Genomic DNA, 17,110 nt, shown 5'->3' with positions numbered 1-17,110 from the left:
GGATTTGCACTCATGATCTCTGGATTGCTAGACCAGTACCATAACCACCACACTACCATAACTAGCCGGAGAAGAATAAAAACCAGCAGCTAAGTCATTCCCAGCAGCCAGTTATACAGGAAACGACACAGAGTTCCCGAGAGCCCACAGGAGCAGCAGGTGCGTAATGTACCGGGGATAGATGTAGGACTTCAGTTACGTGGAGAGACTAGTGAAGCTGGGATTGTTCTCCTTACAGCAGAGAAGGTCAAGGGGGGCAATTGACGGAGGTGTTCAAAATTATGAGGGGTTTTGATAGAATCATTACAGCAGAAGGAGGCTATTTGGCCCATCGAGCCTGTGCCGGCTCTTTGTAAGAGCAATCCAGTTAGTCCCATTCCCCTGCCCTTTCCCCGTAGCCCTGCAAATTTTTTCCCTTCAAATATTTATCCAATTCCTTTTTGAAAGCCACGATTGAATCTGCATCCACCACCCTTTCAGGCAGTGCATTCCAGATCATAACTACTCACTGTGCAAAAAAGTTTTTCCTCATGTCGCCTTTGGTTCTTTTGCCAATCACCTTAAATCTGTCTCCTCTGGTTCTCGACCCTTCCGCCAATGGGAACAGTTTCTCTTTATTTACTTTATCTAAACCCTTCATGATTTTGAACACTTCTATCAAATCTCCTCTCAACCATCTCTGCTCCAAGGAGAACAATCCCAGCTTCTCCAGTCTATCCACATAATTGAAGTCCCTCATCCCTGGAACCATTCGAGTAAATCTTTTCTGCACCCTCTCTAAGGCCTTGACATCCTTCCTGAAGTGCGGCGCTCATGATTGGACACAATACTCCAGTTGTGGCCGAACCAGTGTTTTATAAAGTTTCGAGTCTTACAACACCAGGTTATAGTCCAACAGCTTTACTTGGAATCACAAGCTTTCGGAGCTCCAAATAAAGCTGTTGGACTATAACCTGGTGTTGTAAGACTCCTTACATTTGTCCACCCCAGTCCATCACCGGCATCTCCACATCATATAAAGTTTCAACATAACTTCCTTGCTTTTGTATTCCATGCCTCCATTTATAAAGCCCAGGATCCCGTATGCTTTTTTTAACCGCTTTCTCAACCTGTCCTGCCACCTTCAAAGATTTGTGCACATATACCCCCGAGTCTCTCTGTTCCTGCATCCCCTTTAGAATTGTACCATTTAGTTCTTATTGCCTCTCCTTGTTCTTCCTACCAAAATGGATCACTTCGCCCTTCTCGGCATTAAATTTCATCTGCCATGTGTCCGCCCATTCCACCAGCCTGTCCATGTCCTCTTGAAGTCTATCATTATCCTCCTGTTTGCTACACGTCCAAGTTTTGTGTCATCTGCAAATTTTGAAATGGTACCCTGTACATCCAAGTCCAAGTCATTAATATATATCAAAAACAGCAGTGGTCCTAGAACCAACCCCTGGGGAACACCACTGTACACCTCCCTCCAGTCCGAAAAACAATCGTTCACCACTACTCTCTGCTTCCTGTGACTGAGCCAATTTCATATCCATGCTGCCACTGCCCCTTTTATTCCATGGGCTTCAATTTTGCTGACAAGCCTATTATGTGGCACTTTATCAAACACCTTTTGAAAGTCCATATACACAACATCAACCACATTGCCCTCATCAACCCTCTCTGCTACCTCATCAAAAAACTCAATCAAGTTAGTTAAACATGATTTGCCTTTAACAAATCCGTGCTGGCTTTCCTTTATTAATCCACACTTGTCCAAGTGACTATTAATTTTGTCCCGGATTACCGTTTCTAAAAGTTTCCCCACCACCGAGGTTAAATTGACTGGCCTGTGGTTGCTGGGCTTATCCTTACACACTTTTTTGAACAAGGCTGTAACATTTGCAATTCTCCAGTCCTCTGGTACCTCCCCCAAATCTATGGATGATTGGAAGATTATGGCCAGCACCTCTGCAATTTCCACCCTTACTTCCCTCAGCAACCTAGGATACATCCCATCCGGACCGGGTGACTTATCTAATTTAAGTACAGCCAGTCTTTCTAGTACCTCCTCTTTATCAATTTCACCCCATCCAGTATCTCAACAACCCCCTCTTTTATTGAGACTTTGGCAGCATCTTCTTCCTCGGTAAAGACAGATGCAAAGTTCTCATTTAGTACCTCGGCCATGCCCTCTGCCTCCATGGGTAGATCTCCTTTTTGGTCCCTAATCAGCCCCACCCCTCCTCTTACTACTCGTTTACAATTTATTTGCCGACAGAAGACTTTTGGATTCCCTTTTATGTTGGCCGCCAGTCTATTCTCATACTCTCTCTTTGCCCCTCTTATTTCCTTTTTCACTTCTCTGTACTTTCTATTTTCAGCCCGGTTCTCACTTGTATTATCAACCTGACATCTGTCAACGGTCCCTTTTTCTGCTTCATCATCTTCTATCTCTTTCGTCATCCGGGTTTATCCTTACACAATTTTTTGAACAAGGCTGTAACATTTGCAATTCTCCAGTTCTCTGGCACCACCCCCGTACCTAAGGAGGATTGGAAGATTACGGCCAGCACCTCTGCAATTTCCACCCTTACTTCCCACAGCAACCTAGGATGCATCCCATCCGGACCAGATAGAGCAGATAAGGAGAAACTGTTTCCACTGGCAGGAGGGTCAGGAACCAGAGGTCACAGATTTAAGATAATTGGCAAAAGAAACAGTGGGGAGACAAAGAGAATTTTTTTTTTTTTAAACGCAGCAAGTTCTGATCTAGAATGCACTGCCTGAAAGGGCAGAGGAAGCAGTTTCAATAATAACTTTCAAAGGGAATTAGATATAGGCTTGAAGGGGAAAAATTTGCAGGGCAATGGGGAAAGAGCAGGAGAGAGGGACTAATTGGATAGCTTGCAAAGGGCTGGCACAGGCACGATGGGCCGAATGACCTTCTGCGCTGTATGACCTTCTGCGCTGTACGATTCTATGTGTGGCCTTCCTAGAGCCAGCTTTTGATATTCCAAAACTACCAGGAAATCCTAACGTTGCAGGCAAAAAACTTAATAGGTTCTCCTTTCCCCTTGGAAAGTGCAGGCAACCCCTTTCAAGCCACTTCCAAAATGTCCATGCAATTTGGTTCCACATTTAAACAGTCCAGTAGTGTTTGGTATTTGACCAAAACTAGTGGATCTCCCAAGGTTCCCCACAGAAAATCAAGGTGTGCGCATTAGTGCTGCTGCCGGAGTAGGTGTGCGCATTAGTGCCGCTGCCGGAGTAGGTGTGTGCATTAGTGCCGCTGCCGGAGTAGGTGTGCGCATTAGTGCCGCTGCCGGAGTAGGTGTGCGCATTAGTGCCGCTGCCGGAGTAGGTGTGCGCATTAGTGCCGCTGCCGGAGTAGGTGTGTGCATTAGTGCTGCTGCCGGAGTAGGTGTGCGCATTAGTGCTGCTGCCGGAGTAGGTGTGCGCATTAGTGCCGCTGCCGGAGTAGGTGTGCGCATTAGTGCCGCTGCCAGAGTAGGTGTGCGCATTAGTGCTGCTGCCAGAGTAGGTGTGCGCATTAGTGCCGCTGCCGGAGTAGGTGTGCGCATTAGTGCTGCTGCCGGAGTAGGTGTGCGTGGGGAACCAGAGCTTCTGACGCTCCATCTAGTGGTACAAGTGTGCAGCCGCAGGCGTGACTGTGTCACGAAATGGTGCCGCCCAAATACGGAGTGTGTGACATACAGAACAGGTTTAATGTGAGGTGTTGGACTTGACTCATTCCATAGTACTCCAGCCTGAGTCAGAAGATTGTGGGTTCAAGCTCAACTCCAGCACTTCAGTACCTAATCCAGGTGACGTCGCGGGGGCGGCACCGAGGGAGCGCTGCACCGTCGCGGGGGCGGCACCGAGGGAGCGCTGCACCGTCGCGGGGGCGGCACCGAGGGAGCGCTGCACCGTCGCGGGGGCGGCACCGAGGGAGCGCTGCACCGTCGCGGGGGGCGGCACCGAGGGAGCGCTGCACCGTCGCGGGGGCGGCACCGAGGGAGCGCTGCACCGTCGCGGGGGCGGCACCGAGGGAGCGCTGCACCGTCGCGGGGGCGGCACCGAGGGAGCGCTGCACCGTCGCGGGGGGCGGCACCGAGGGAGCGCTGCACCGTCGCGGGGGGCGGCACCGAGGGAGCGCTGCACCGTCGCGGGGGCGGCACCGAGGGAGCGCTGCACCGTCGCGGGGGCGGCACCGAGGGAGCGCTGCACCGTCGCGGGGGCGGCACCGAGGGAGCGCTGCACCGTCGCGGGGGCGGCACCGAGGGAGCGCTGCACCGTCGCGGGGGCGGCACCGAGGGAGCGCTGCACCGTCGCGGGGGCGGCACCGAGGGAGCGCTGCACCGTCGCGGGGGCGGCACCGAGGGAGCGCTGCACCGTCGCGGGGGCGGCACCGAGGGAGCGCTGCACCGTCGCGGGGGCGGCACCGAGGGAGCGCTGCACCGTCGCGGGGCGGCACCGAGGGAGCGCTGCACCGTCGCGGGGGCGGCACCGTCGCGGGGGCAGCACCGAGGCCCCGTCTGCGCTCTCAGATAGATGCAAAAGATCCCATGGCACATTTTGAAAAGCAGGGGAGTTCTTCCTATGTTCTGGCTAACACTTATCCCTCAAACAACATCACTAAAGAAGAACAGATCTGGTTGTTTATCTCATTTGTGGAATCTTGCTGTGTGCAAATCAGCTGCTGCGTTTCCTACATGACAACAATAACTGCACTTCAAAAAGTACCTCATTGGCTGTAAAGTGCTTTGAGATGTCCTGAGGTCATGATAGGTGCAGTATAAATGCAAGTTCGCTCTTTCTTTTAATATATTACTGATATTCCCAAAATCAATACCGAAAGTTGAAATTGCGCCAATTTCTTTCCAAAATGGCACAGATCATTGTTCATAGTGAGACATTTCCTCCATTCTCAACACATCAGAAATATACCTGCTGTAGCCACTGGCGACGAGGTGCTGTACTTCAATTCATCTGTCCAGTGTCGATTGAAGAATACACTGGCAGTGTGTCACGCAAGAGAACATTTTAATCAAAGTAAGTGACAACAGCCTTGATTCACAGGCTGGACTGTTCCACCTCGGAGTTACCAGACTCTATTCAGTCTATGATGAGGCTATTTTCCACCTTCACAAATAAATCCACAATTTCGCATTGTCGTTCAGTATAATCCTTTAAGAACATTTTCTGTGAGAGAGGGGAGAGGCAGAGTGTTTATCCCTTCCATCTACTCCTCTCCCAAATATGCAGACTCTTGCTGGGGCACTAGTTCCACAGGCACAAGAACCTCACTGAAGTAGTCTTTGCACGCGTGTCTAGTCCACGACAAACAGCAAGCTATGTGACCAGAGACGCCAGGCTCAACCCTGCCCTCACAATGTCCACACACATTCACAATCTATCAAAAATGTCAGCTTGATTCAGTCAGTAGCACACTCGCCTATGAGTCAGAAGGTTGTAGGTTTAAGCCTCACTCCAGCACCTAACAAGCTGGCACTTCGAGGCAGTGCTGCACCGGAGGGGCAGTGCTGAGGGAGGGCTGCGCCATCGGAGGGGCAGTGCTGAGGGAGGGCTGCGCCATCGGAGGGGCAGTGCTGAGGGAGGGCTGCGCCATCGGAGGGGCAGTGCTGAGGGAGGGCTGCGCCATCAGAGGGGCAGTGCTGAGGGAGGGCTGCGCCATCAGAGGGGCAGTGCTGAGGGAGGGCTGCGCCATCAGAGGGGCAGTGCTGAGGGAGGGCTGCGCCATCAGAGGGGCAGTGCTGAGGGAGGGCTGCGCCATCAGAGGGGCAGTGCTGAGGGAGGGCTGCGCCATCAGAGGGGCAGTGCTGAGGGAGGGCTGCGCCATCAGAGGGGCAGTGCTGAGGGAGGGCTGCGCCATCAGAGGGGCAGTGCTGAGGGAGGGCTGCGCCATCAGAGGGGCAGTGCTGAGGGAGGGCTGCGCCATCAGAGGGGCAGTGCTGAGGGAGGGCTGCGCCATCAGAGGGGCAGTGCTGAGGGAGGGCTGCGCCATCAGAGGGGCAGTGCTGAGGGAGGGCTGCGCCATCAGAGGGGCAGTGCTGAGGGAGGGCTGCGCCATCAGAGGGGCAGTGCTGAGGGAGGGCTGCGCCATCAGAGGGGCAGTGCTGAGGGAGGGCTGCGCCATCAGAGGGGCAGTGCTGAGGGAGGGCTGCGCCATCAGAGGGGCAGTGCTGAGGGAGGGCTGCGCCATCAGAGGGGCAGTGCTGAGGGAGGGCTGCGCCATCAGAGGGGCAGTGCTGAGGGAGGGCTGCGCCATCAGAGGGGCAGTGCTGAGGGAGGGCTGCGCCATCAGAGGGGCAGTGCTGAGGGAGGGCTGCGCCATCAGAGGGGCAGTGCTGAGGGAGGGCTGCGCCATCAGAGGGGCAGTGCTGAGGGAGGGCTGCGCCATCAGAGGGGCAGTGCTGAGGGAGGGCTGCGCCATCAGAGGGGCAGTGCTGAGGGAGGGCTGCGCCATCAGAGGGGCAGTGCTGAGGGAGGGCTGCGCCATCAGAGGGGCAGTGCTGAGGGAGGGCTGAGCCATCGGAGGGGCAGTGCTGAGGGAGGGCTGAGCCATCGGAGGGGCAGTGCTGAGGGAGGGCTGCACTGACGGAGGGGCAGTGCTGAGGGAGGGCTGAGCCATCAGAGGGGCAGTGCTGAGGGAGGGCTGAGCCATCGGAGGGGCAGTGCTGAGCGAGGGCTGCACTGACGAAGGGGCAGTGCTGAGGGAGGGCTGCACTGACGGAGGGGCAGTGCTGAGGGAGGGCTGCACTGACGGAGGGGCAGTGCTGAGGGAGGGCTGAGCCATCAGAGGGGCAGTGCTGAGGGAGGGCTGAGCCATCAGAGGGGCAGTGCTGAGGGAGGGCTGCACTGACAGAGGGGCAGTGCTGAGGGAGGGCTGCACTGACGGAGGGGCAGTGCTGAGGGAGCGCTGCACTGATGGAGGGGCAGTGATGAGCCGTCGGAGGGGCAGTGCTGAGGGAGCACTGCACTGATGGAGGGGCAGTGATGAGCCATCGGAGGGGCAGTGCTGAGGGAGCACTGCACTGATGGAGGGGCAGTAATGAGCCATCGGAGGGGCAGTGCTGAGGGAGGGCTGCACTGATGGAGGGGCAGTGATGAGCCATCGGAGGGGCAGTGCTGAGGGAGGGCTGCACTGATGGAGGGGCAGTGATGAGCCATCGGAGGGGCAGTGCTGAGGGAGGGCTGCACTGATGGAGGGGCAGTGATGAGCCATCGGAGGGGCAGTGCTGAGGGAGGGCTGCACTGATGGAGGGGCAGTGATGAGCCATCGGAGGGGCAGTGCTGAGGGAGGGCTGCACTGATGGAGGGGCAGTGATGAGCCATCGGAGGGGCAGTGCTGAGGGAGGGCTGCACTGATGGAGGGGCAGTGATGAGCCATCGGAGGGGCAGTGCTGAGGGAGGGCTGCACTGATGGAGGGGCAGTGATGAGCCATCGGAGGGGCAGTGCTGAGGGAGGGCTGCACTGATGGAGGGGCAGTGATGAGCCATCGGAGGGGCAGTGCTGAGGGAGGGCTGCACTGATGGAGGGGCAGTGATGAGCCATCGGAGGGGCAGTGCTGAGGGAGGGCTGCACTGATGGAGGGGCAGTGATGAGCCATCGGAGGGGCAGTGCTGAGGGAGGGCTGCACTGATGATGGGGCCGTCTTTCACAAAAGATGTTAAACCTGTTCAGGTGGGTGTAATAGATCCCACGGCTCTATTGGAAGAGTCGGCAGTTCTCACGGTGTCCTGGCCAATATTCCGCTCTCAACCTGCATCACCAAAAACAGATTAACTGGTCACTCATTTGTTTGTGATTTGTGGGACCTTGCTGTGTGCGAATTGGCTGCTGCATTTGCATATATAATAGTTACTACATTTCAAAAGTAGTTCATTGAGTGTGGGATGCCCTGAAGATCTGATAAGGTGATAAAACGGTTGCAAGTTCCTTCCCTCCCTAGCCCAAGGGTGCTGATGCCAATTACAGCAACCCACCACCATCCTAGGTTATATCAGCTAACTTAACACTCGCTGCCTTTAAATTCATCTTCAGCTGCTGTCTCCTGTAGCACAGGTCTAGCACAGCGAGGAATGACATTAAGGGACTTGCCGAGTTAAGCCCATAGATTGAGGCTTCCTGAGATCTGCCTGGGTCCCGAAAACATGAAAGAACACAAGAACATAAGAGATAGGAGCAGGAGTAGGCCATTTGGCCCTTCGAGCCTGCTCCGCCATTCAATGAGATCATGGCTGATCTGATTCTGGCCTCAACTCCACTTTCCCACCTCTTCCCCATATCCTTTGATCAAAAATTTGTCTAACTCAGCCTTGAATATATTCAATGACTCAGCCCCAAAGAACGGTGGAGGCTAAGAATTCCAAAGATTCACAACCCTCTGAGGGAAGAAATTTTTCCTCATCTCTGTCTTAAATGGGCGACCCCTTATTCTGAGACTATGCCCCTTAGTTCTAGATTCCCCTATGAGAGGAAACATCCACAGCATTTATCCTGTCAAGCCCCCTCAGAATCTTAGATGTTTCAATAAGATCTCTCCTCATTCTTCTAAACTTCTAAAGTGAGTATAGGCCCAACCTGCTCAATCTTTCCTTATAAGAAAACCCTTCCAAACCCGGAATCAACCGAGTGAACCTTCTCTGAACCGCCTCCAATGCAAGTATATCCTTCCTTAAATAAGGAGACCAAAACTGTACGCTGTACTCTAGGTGTGGTCTCACCAGCACCGTGTACAGTTGTAGCAAGACTTCCCTGCTTTTATACTCCATCCCCCTTGAAAAAGGCCAATATTCCATTTTGCCTTCCCAATTATCTGCTGCACCTGTATGCTAACTTTTTGTGTTTCATGTACGAGGACATCCAAATCCCTCTGTACCACAGCATTCTGTAGTCTTTCTCCATTTATATAATATTTTGCTTTTTTATTCTTCCTACCAAAGTGGATGACTTCACATTTTCCCTCGTTATACTCCATCTGCCAAATTTTTGCCCACTCGCTTAACCTATCTATATCCCTTTGCAGACACTTTGTGTTCTCCTCACAACTTACTTTTCCACCTATCTTTATATCATCAGTAAATCTGGCCACAATACACTCGCTTCCTCCATCCAAGTCTATGATATAGATTGTAAATAGTTGAGGCCCCAGCACTGATCCCTGCGGCACCCCACTGGTTACAGATTGCCATCCTGAAAATGATCCCTTTATCCCAACTCTCTTTTCTGTTAGTTACCCAATCCTCTATCCATGCTAATATATTACCAACACCATGAGCTCTTACCTTGTGCAGTAACCTTTTATGTGGCACCTTATCGAATTACCTTATGGAAATCCAAATACACGACATCTACTGGTTCCCCTTTATCCATCCTGCTCGTTACTTCCTCAAAGAACTCTAATAAATTTGTCAGACAAGATTTCCCCTTCATAAAACCATGCTGACTCTCCTTGATTTTATTATGAGTCTCTAAATGTCCTGCTACTACTTCCTTAATAATCAATTCTAGCATTTTCCCAATGACAGATGTTAGGGTAATTGGTCTATCGTTAACTGCTTTTTGTCTCCCTCCTCTCTTGAATAAGGGCGTTACATTTGGGGTTTTCCAATCTGCTGGGACCTTTCCAGAATCTAGTGAATTCTGGAAGATTACAACCAATGCATCCACTATCTCTGTAGCCACTTCCTTTAAGACCCTCGGATGCAAACCATCGGGTCCAGGGGACTTGTCAGCCTTTGGACCCATTAGTTTGCCTAGTACTTTTTCTCTAGTGATAGTTTTTAGTTCCTCCCTCCCTTTTGCCCCTTGATTATCTACTATTGGTATATTATTAGTGTCTTCTACTGTGAAGACATACAAAATATCTGTTCAATTCCTCTGCCAATTTCTTGTTTTCCATTATTGTTTCCCCAGTCTCATCCTCCAAGGGATCTATAGTTACTTTAGCTAGTCTCTTCCTTTTTATATACTTGTAAAAGCTCTTACTGTCAGTTTTTATATTTCTTGCTAGTTTACTCTCAATCTATTTTCTCCCTCTTATTTTTTTAGTCCTCCTTTGCCGGTTTCTAAAGTTTTCCCAATCTTCGAGCTTACCACGTTGTATGCCTTTTCTTTTAATTTATACCATCCTTAACTTCCTTAGTTAGCCTTGGCTGGTACACCCTTCTCGTGGAGTCTTTCCTCCTTACTGGGATATATTTTTGTTGAGTGTACAAAGTTGCTGTATAAATGCAAAAGCTTCTTTCTTTTTACACTCTCTGGCCTTGCTGGCGTCCTGTAGAGCAGGCCTGGACTTGTCAACCTAACTTTCTCCATTTGTTACACAACAAACTCTCACTTGGATGTCTAAGACCCCTTTGCACTGTAACATTCATCTGAGATGTCAACCAACATCAGACATTTAGACTGTTATCAAAATGTTGCCTAGCTCCTGTCAGCCCAGTGAATACGGTGCACGCACTTTCAAAACACACACACACCTGACCACACTTCACAAGGAGCTGAGGCAATTTGGAATATTCATAAATCATGCAGTAATTTACAATCTTCACCGAAACAAATCAACACTCTTGTGTAAGTACTACAATGGAAAAAGGAAGCTAAGCATTTAAAGGTTGCAACATATGACAGACAGCTGATAACCCAAGCAGTGATTTGTGCATGTTATCACCTGAACCCCTTCTATCCCAGAACTCCGTCACCCTTCGAAATCTCAACATTATTTTGCACCAGGTTATATTTTTCCTTCATAGTTAACATAAACATCAATCATCACAATAAACTGCAGATCACCAGGACAACTAAAGCTCTTTTACTCATTCAAACCAGATTAACTACTCAAGGGAAAGTATTGTGGGATTACTGGTATTCATAGAATCATAGATAGGTTACAACAGGGAAGGAGGCCATTCGGCCCATCGAGTCCATGCCGGCTCAATGCAAGAGCAATCCAGTTAGTCCCACTCCCCCACCCTATCCCCGTAGCCCTGCAAATTTTTTCTTTCAAGTACTTATCCGGTTCCCTTTTGAAGGCCATGATTGAATCTGCCTCCACCATCCCCTCGGGCAGTGCACTCCAGATCCTAACCACTCGCTGTGTAAAAAAGTTTTTCCTCATGTCACCTTTGGTTCTTTTGCCAATCACCTTAAATCTGTGTCCTCTGGTTCTTGACCCTTCTGCCAATGGGAACGGTTTCTCTCGATCATGAATAAATTTATCACAATTTTTTCATATTATATCCCATCAAGCTGAGATTGGGACAATCCTGGCCACTGTCTCCAGGTTTAATACACAGCCCGGTTAGTTCACTGGTTATCAACAAGCTGTCTTAAAGCTTATCTCATGGATCAACACAGCATAATGCAGCTGAAAGATCCCATTTAACAAACCTTGTTAATGCAAACTCGTTGGGATAACTTGGGAATTATTTTCGTTACAGTTTTGTTCAAACAAGGATTCTCCATTCCCTGTGCTTTAATGGGGAAACACACCACAGGAGGTGGTGATGAGCCTCACAGGCCATAATCAGGTCCCAGATTTGATCACCGCTCCGTTTATTCAGCTATTCTCAACCCCACTGGCGGGGGGGGGGGGGGGGCAAGAAAGAGAAAGGGGGGAAATCAACCTGACCTCCCAGCCTGATCTGTCCAGTGGTCCTTGCTGAAAAGTGCAAGCATACACACATCCGAGGGTCAGGGATCACACTCAGCAATGGTGCCCACCATGGTTAAATAGCTTACTGACACTCATTGTCTGGGCTCCACACCTGAAGACTGGCCACTTGGGTACAGTACAGGGAGGGCCTGCAATGAAAATATATTACAGCAAGTGTTGGCACCACCAGGGGAGGGGAGGAATCTGAGCTTGGCGGGGGGGGGGCGGGGGGAGTATAGAAGATTCTCCATCACCACTCACATCAACTTCTCTGGAAGAATAAAGAGCTGCTCGAAGGGGCATTCTGGGCTTTCTTAAGACAGAAAAACAGCGCAGGCCACTTTTCCTGCAGCCCAGAGACACTCTGTGCTACGACAATGCTGCTTTAAAATAGTAAACAATTTTACAACACCAAGTTATAGTCCAGCAATTTTATTTTAAATTCACAAGCTTTAAAATAGAGCAGTGGAAGAGTCAGCTCGGGGAGCCGGGGTGGGGTGGGGGGGGAAGATACCAAGCCAGCCTTGTCTATATGCTACAAGCAGGCACAGACAGAACAATCTGCTTTCACCTCTAGGGAGGCAGACTGAGAAACAGATTAAACTGACCCAAACCAAAGAGAGTGTAAACAACAGACAGCTTCCGCCATGACCCCACTCACCAGACAGGAAGTGCACGACTTTCACTAGTCACTCACAAAACATCCAGTCTCTTTATATTAAAAAATAAATGCACTCAATGTGACAACACAACACAACTACCACATGCTGTATAGACACCGAAGCTGTGGGATGCAAATGATGTAAAATGTTGGGGAGATGTTACATTAACTCCCTTCAGTTCCCACATATAGTTCAGAAGGCCACCATAAAGCTGTGAAGCCCCCCACGGTGAAACAGCCAGCCACCACTCACTTGCCCAGGCTTTCAGGTGAACAAGACAGACATTCGGTTAAGGTATCAGAGAGTAAGACTGCACCCGAGGAACCATATCCCGTCCCCCAGTAAGGAGACTACAGCTTCAGGACGGGGGGGGAAGGACACACAAAATCCATTAACATCTTCATTTACAAGGGACTGAGACACCCAAAGACACGGCTTCGGATTGTTCTAACAGGTGCCTTTCAAATTTTTGTGCAGAGGGGTGGAGGTGGGAGGGGGGCAGAACCCCTTCCAAATATTTAACATGCTCCTGACTTCTTAAAGACAGGCCAGCTGCCCAGGGCAGGAAAACTTATTATAAGACAACAGAAATAATCAGCTGACAAATCAACAAAATTTACAGAAACCACAGACCCCAGGGATCACCACCCTGGAGAGAGAGAGAGAGAGAGAGAGAGACCCCAGGGATCACCACCCTGGAGAGAGAGAGAGAGAGAGAGAGAGAGACCCCAGGGATCACCACCCTGGAGAGAGAGAGAGAGAGAGAGAGAGACCCCAGGGATCACCACCCTGGAGAGAGAGAGAGAGAGAGAGAGAGACCCCAGGGATCACCACCCTGGAGAGAGAGAGAGAGAGAGAGACAGACCCCAGGGATCACCACCCTGGAGAGAGAGAGAGAGAGAGAGAGAGACCCCAGGGATCACCACCCTGGAGAGAGAGAGAGAGAGAGAGAGAGACCCCAGGGATCACCACCCTGGAGAGAGAGAGAGAGAGAGAGAGAGAGACCCCAGGGATCACCACCCTGGAGAGAGAGAGAGAGAGAGAGAGAGACCCCAGGAATCACCACCCTAGAGAGAGAGAGACAGACCCCAGGGATCACCACCCTGGAGAGAGAGAGAGAGAGAGAGAGAGAGACCCCAGGGATCACCACCCTGGAGAGAGAGAGAGAGAGAGAGAGAGACCCCAGGGATCACCACCCTAGAGAGAGAGAGAGAGAGAGAGAGACCCCAGGGATCACCACCCTAGAGAGAGAGAGAGAGAGAGAGAGAGAGAGACCCCAGGGATCACCACCCTGGAGAGAGAGAGAGAGAGAGAGACCCCAGGAATCACCACCCTGGAGAGAGAGAGAGACCCCAGGGATCACCACCCTGGAGAGAGAGAGAGAGAGAGAGACCCCAGGGATCACCACCCTGGAGAGAGAGAGAGAGAGAGAGACCCCAGGGATCACCACCCTGGAGAGAGAGAGAGAGAGAGAGAGAGACCCCAGGGATCACCACCCTGGAGAGAGAGAGAGAGAGAGAGAGAGACCCCAGGGATCACCACCCTGGAGAGAGAGAGAGAGAGAGAGAGAGAGAGAGACCCCAGGGATCACCACCCTGGAGAGAGAGAGAGAGAGACCCCAGGGATCACCACCCTGGAGAGAGAGAGAGAGAGAGAGAGACCCCAGGGATCACCACCCTAGAGAGAGAGAGACCCCAGGGATCACCACCCTGGAGAGAGAGAGACAGACCCCAGGGATCACCACCCTGGAGAGAGAGAGACAGACCCCAGGGATCACCACCCTGGAGAGAGAGACAGACCCCAGGGATCACCACCCTGGAGAGAGAGAGACAGACCCCAGGGATCACCACCCTGGAGAGAGAGACAGACCCCAGGGATCACCACCCTGGAGAGAGAGAGACAGACCCCAGGGATCACCACCCTCGAGAGAGACCCCAGGGATCACCACCCTGGAGAGAGACAGACCCCAGGGATCTCCTCATTGACACAAGCCTAGAGAGAGAGAGAGAGAGAGAGAGAGACCCCCCCAGGGATCACCACCCTGGAGAGAGAGGGGCAATCCCCAGGGATCTCCTCACTGACACAAGCCTAGAGAGAGAGAAAAAAAAAAGGGGCAGACCCCAGGGATCACCACCCTGGAGAGAGAGAGAAAAGACCCCAGGGAGCTCCTCACTGACACAAGCCTGGGGAGAGGGAGAGAGAGAGAGAGACCCCAGGGATCTCAATGAGGACTCCTGTCCCACACCTGGAAACACAGCGGGAAGACCCCAGGGATCTCCTCACTGACACACACCTGGAGAAGGGGGCAGATCCCAGGGATCTCCTCACTGACACAAGTCTTGAGAGAGAGAGAAATAAGACCCCAGTGATCTCCTCAATGAGGCCCCCTGTCCCACATCTGGAGAGACAGGGGGGAAGACCCCAGGGATCTCCACACTGACACCCCCTGTCCCACATCTGGAGAGAGGGGCCAGACCCCAGGGATCACCTCACTGACACCCACTGTCCCACACCTGGAGGGGCCAGACCTCAGGGATCACCTCACTGACACCCACTGACCCACATCTGGAGAGGGGGGGCCACATGCCAGGGATCACCTCACTGACACCACCTGTCCCACATCTGGAGTGGGGGGCCACACGCCAGGGATCACCTCACTGACACCACCTGTCCCACATCTGGAGAGGGGGGCCACATGCCAGGGATCACCTCAATGACACCCTATTTCCCACATCTGGAGAGAGGGGGGTAGATCCCAGGGATCACCTCAATGACACCCCCTGTCCCACGGTTCCAGGGACCTCAGTTTGTGACAATAAAATGATGTTTATGATAAATAGGAACCAGCTCAGCCCCTGCACACAAAAACATTCAAGAGATAATATAATGGGGGATAAATAAAGTGAACCAGACTTACCTGGTCAGACTCATTGAGTGTAGGTAATGGTGTTCTGGTGGACATCTCGGGATTTCAATGGAAATCGCCACACACAAAAAAAAAAATTTAAATTAAAAAGAAATAAAAAATAATATAGAATATTTACAACTACACAGACCAAAAAAAAATAGTTTAACTGGTCAAACCGGACATTGGAGGGAAGAAAATCATCAGAATGGGATCGAAGGGGGGAAATTCCAGCAGGAAAACTTTAAAATTAAAAAAAACATAAAACATTAAAAAAAACGAGTTTTGCCAGGGCGCCTCACATCCGGCAGCCGGGTCAGCTGAGGCGCAGCCCGGATCGGTCCCCACTCGAGCCCCGAGGCTTCAAGGCCGCCCGGGTGAGACGCTGGGAAGATTCCGGACTTCTTTTTTTAAAACCCGTGAAGTTCTCGTACCCGAGGGGGGTCAGTTCGGGGTTTACAGCATAAATGCCCGGGGTTTGGTTTTATTCCCCCCCCCCCCAGGTCGGTGAGTTCTCTTTCACTCGCTCCCTCCCCCGGGGACTCGCTCTCCGTCTCTCGCCTCCCCCCGACTTCGCCTTCTGTGAGGGAACCGGAACCGCTGGCACACACCGACCCAAGTCCGGCCCGGCAAGATGGCCGCCTTCGGCAATCCTCGGCAATTTCCGCCGCTGCCTCCCTCCCCAAACTCCGTCAGCAACTAACCCCCCCCTCTCCAACGCCGCCGTTACCCCGCCCCTTACTTCCCGAGCGCGTTCGGGAACATTCGGCCGCTTCCGCGCAGCCTGCCGGACACCCTCGGGGCCGCCCTGCGCTCTCGGCAAAGATCGGTCATTTCCGCCGCGCGTCCCGCAAGATTTCGGCCCTTTCCGAGCGCGCCGGGCACCCTCGGCAAATCTCGGACTATGTTCGGAGCCCCGAGCGGCCGCTGGCAACGTCCGAGCGCGTTCGGCAATTTTCGGCGCCCGGCTGGATTAAAATGGCAGCCTGTCCATTGCTTCGGGAGATTTCGGAAATCGTCGGCAATTTCCGCCATTGTAGGCTATGGAATTGGCCTCTGCACCTTCTGGTCATTCATGTGAAAAAAGTGGAACATGAGCAGAGAGAGAGAGAAGAATTAGGACACAAGCAGAGAGAGATCCCACAAACAGCAATGTGATAATCTGTTAGTTGAGGGATAAATATTGGCCCCAGGACACCGGGGAGAACTCCCCCTGCTTGTCTTCCAATAGTGGCCGTGGGATCTTTTTCATCCACCTGAGAGGTTCAAACATGGCCTCAGATTTACCGTCTCATCGGAAAGACGGCACCTCTGACAGTGCAGCACTCCCTCAGTACTGGCCCTGGGAGTATCGGCCTGGATTATGAGCTTAGGTTTCTGGAGTGGGACTGAATCCAGGGCCAGGTTCAAGCTCCACTCCAGACACTCCCAACATTTATCCCCCAACCACAGGAAGGTAGGAACAGGAGTAGGTCATTTAGCCCCTCGAGCCTGTTCCGCCATTGAATGAGGTCACGGCAGTGCAGATTGAAGTTTTTGGGATCTTGCTGTGCACAAATTGACAGCTGCTTTTGCCTACATTACAACCATGAGTGCACGTCAAAAGTACTTCATTGGCTGTGAAGCACTTTGGGGTGTTCTGTGGACTTGAAAGGCGCCCTGAGAATGCGAGGTCTATCATTCAATGTACAATGAATTTCTGCAGTCTTCTATAATGCCCGTACCAAAACCCAGGCAGAGAGTGACCATCTCAACGCCAGCTCACAGGCTCACTCACTGAGCCAGCAGGGCGACCTGGCCCTTTGATACTCTTTCTGCGTGTTGTTTGCTGTGAAGCGAAAGCCGGAGAGGATGTGGTCTGTTTCAGGAACAATCATCAC

The 17,110-nt window shown here is 51.9% G+C and overlaps 1 protein-coding gene across 1 annotated transcript in view; it reads right to left on the bottom strand.

Annotated features, from left to right (window-relative positions):
* Nucleotides 1-15,798, bottom strand: part of LOC137306323 (serine/threonine-protein kinase MARK1-like) — a 125,143-nt gene extending 109,345 nt beyond the window's left edge. The window contains exon 1 of the mRNA XM_067975472.1: nucleotides 15,243-15,798. Within this exon, the coding sequence (XP_067831573.1) occupies nucleotides 15,243-15,287 (45 nt within the window). The 5' untranslated portion in view covers nucleotides 15,288-15,798. The remainder of the gene's footprint in view (nucleotides 1-15,242) is intronic.
* Nucleotides 15,799-17,110: the final 1,312 nt, after the last annotated feature.

The sequence above is a fragment of the Heptranchias perlo genome, chromosome 43 (assembly GCF_035084215.1).
Source record: "Heptranchias perlo isolate sHepPer1 chromosome 43, sHepPer1.hap1, whole genome shotgun sequence".
NCBI lineage: Eukaryota > Metazoa > Chordata > Chondrichthyes > Hexanchiformes > Hexanchidae > Heptranchias > Heptranchias perlo.
Note: the sequence above shows the minus strand (reverse complement) of the source record. Positions and strands in the feature narration are given on the sequence as shown.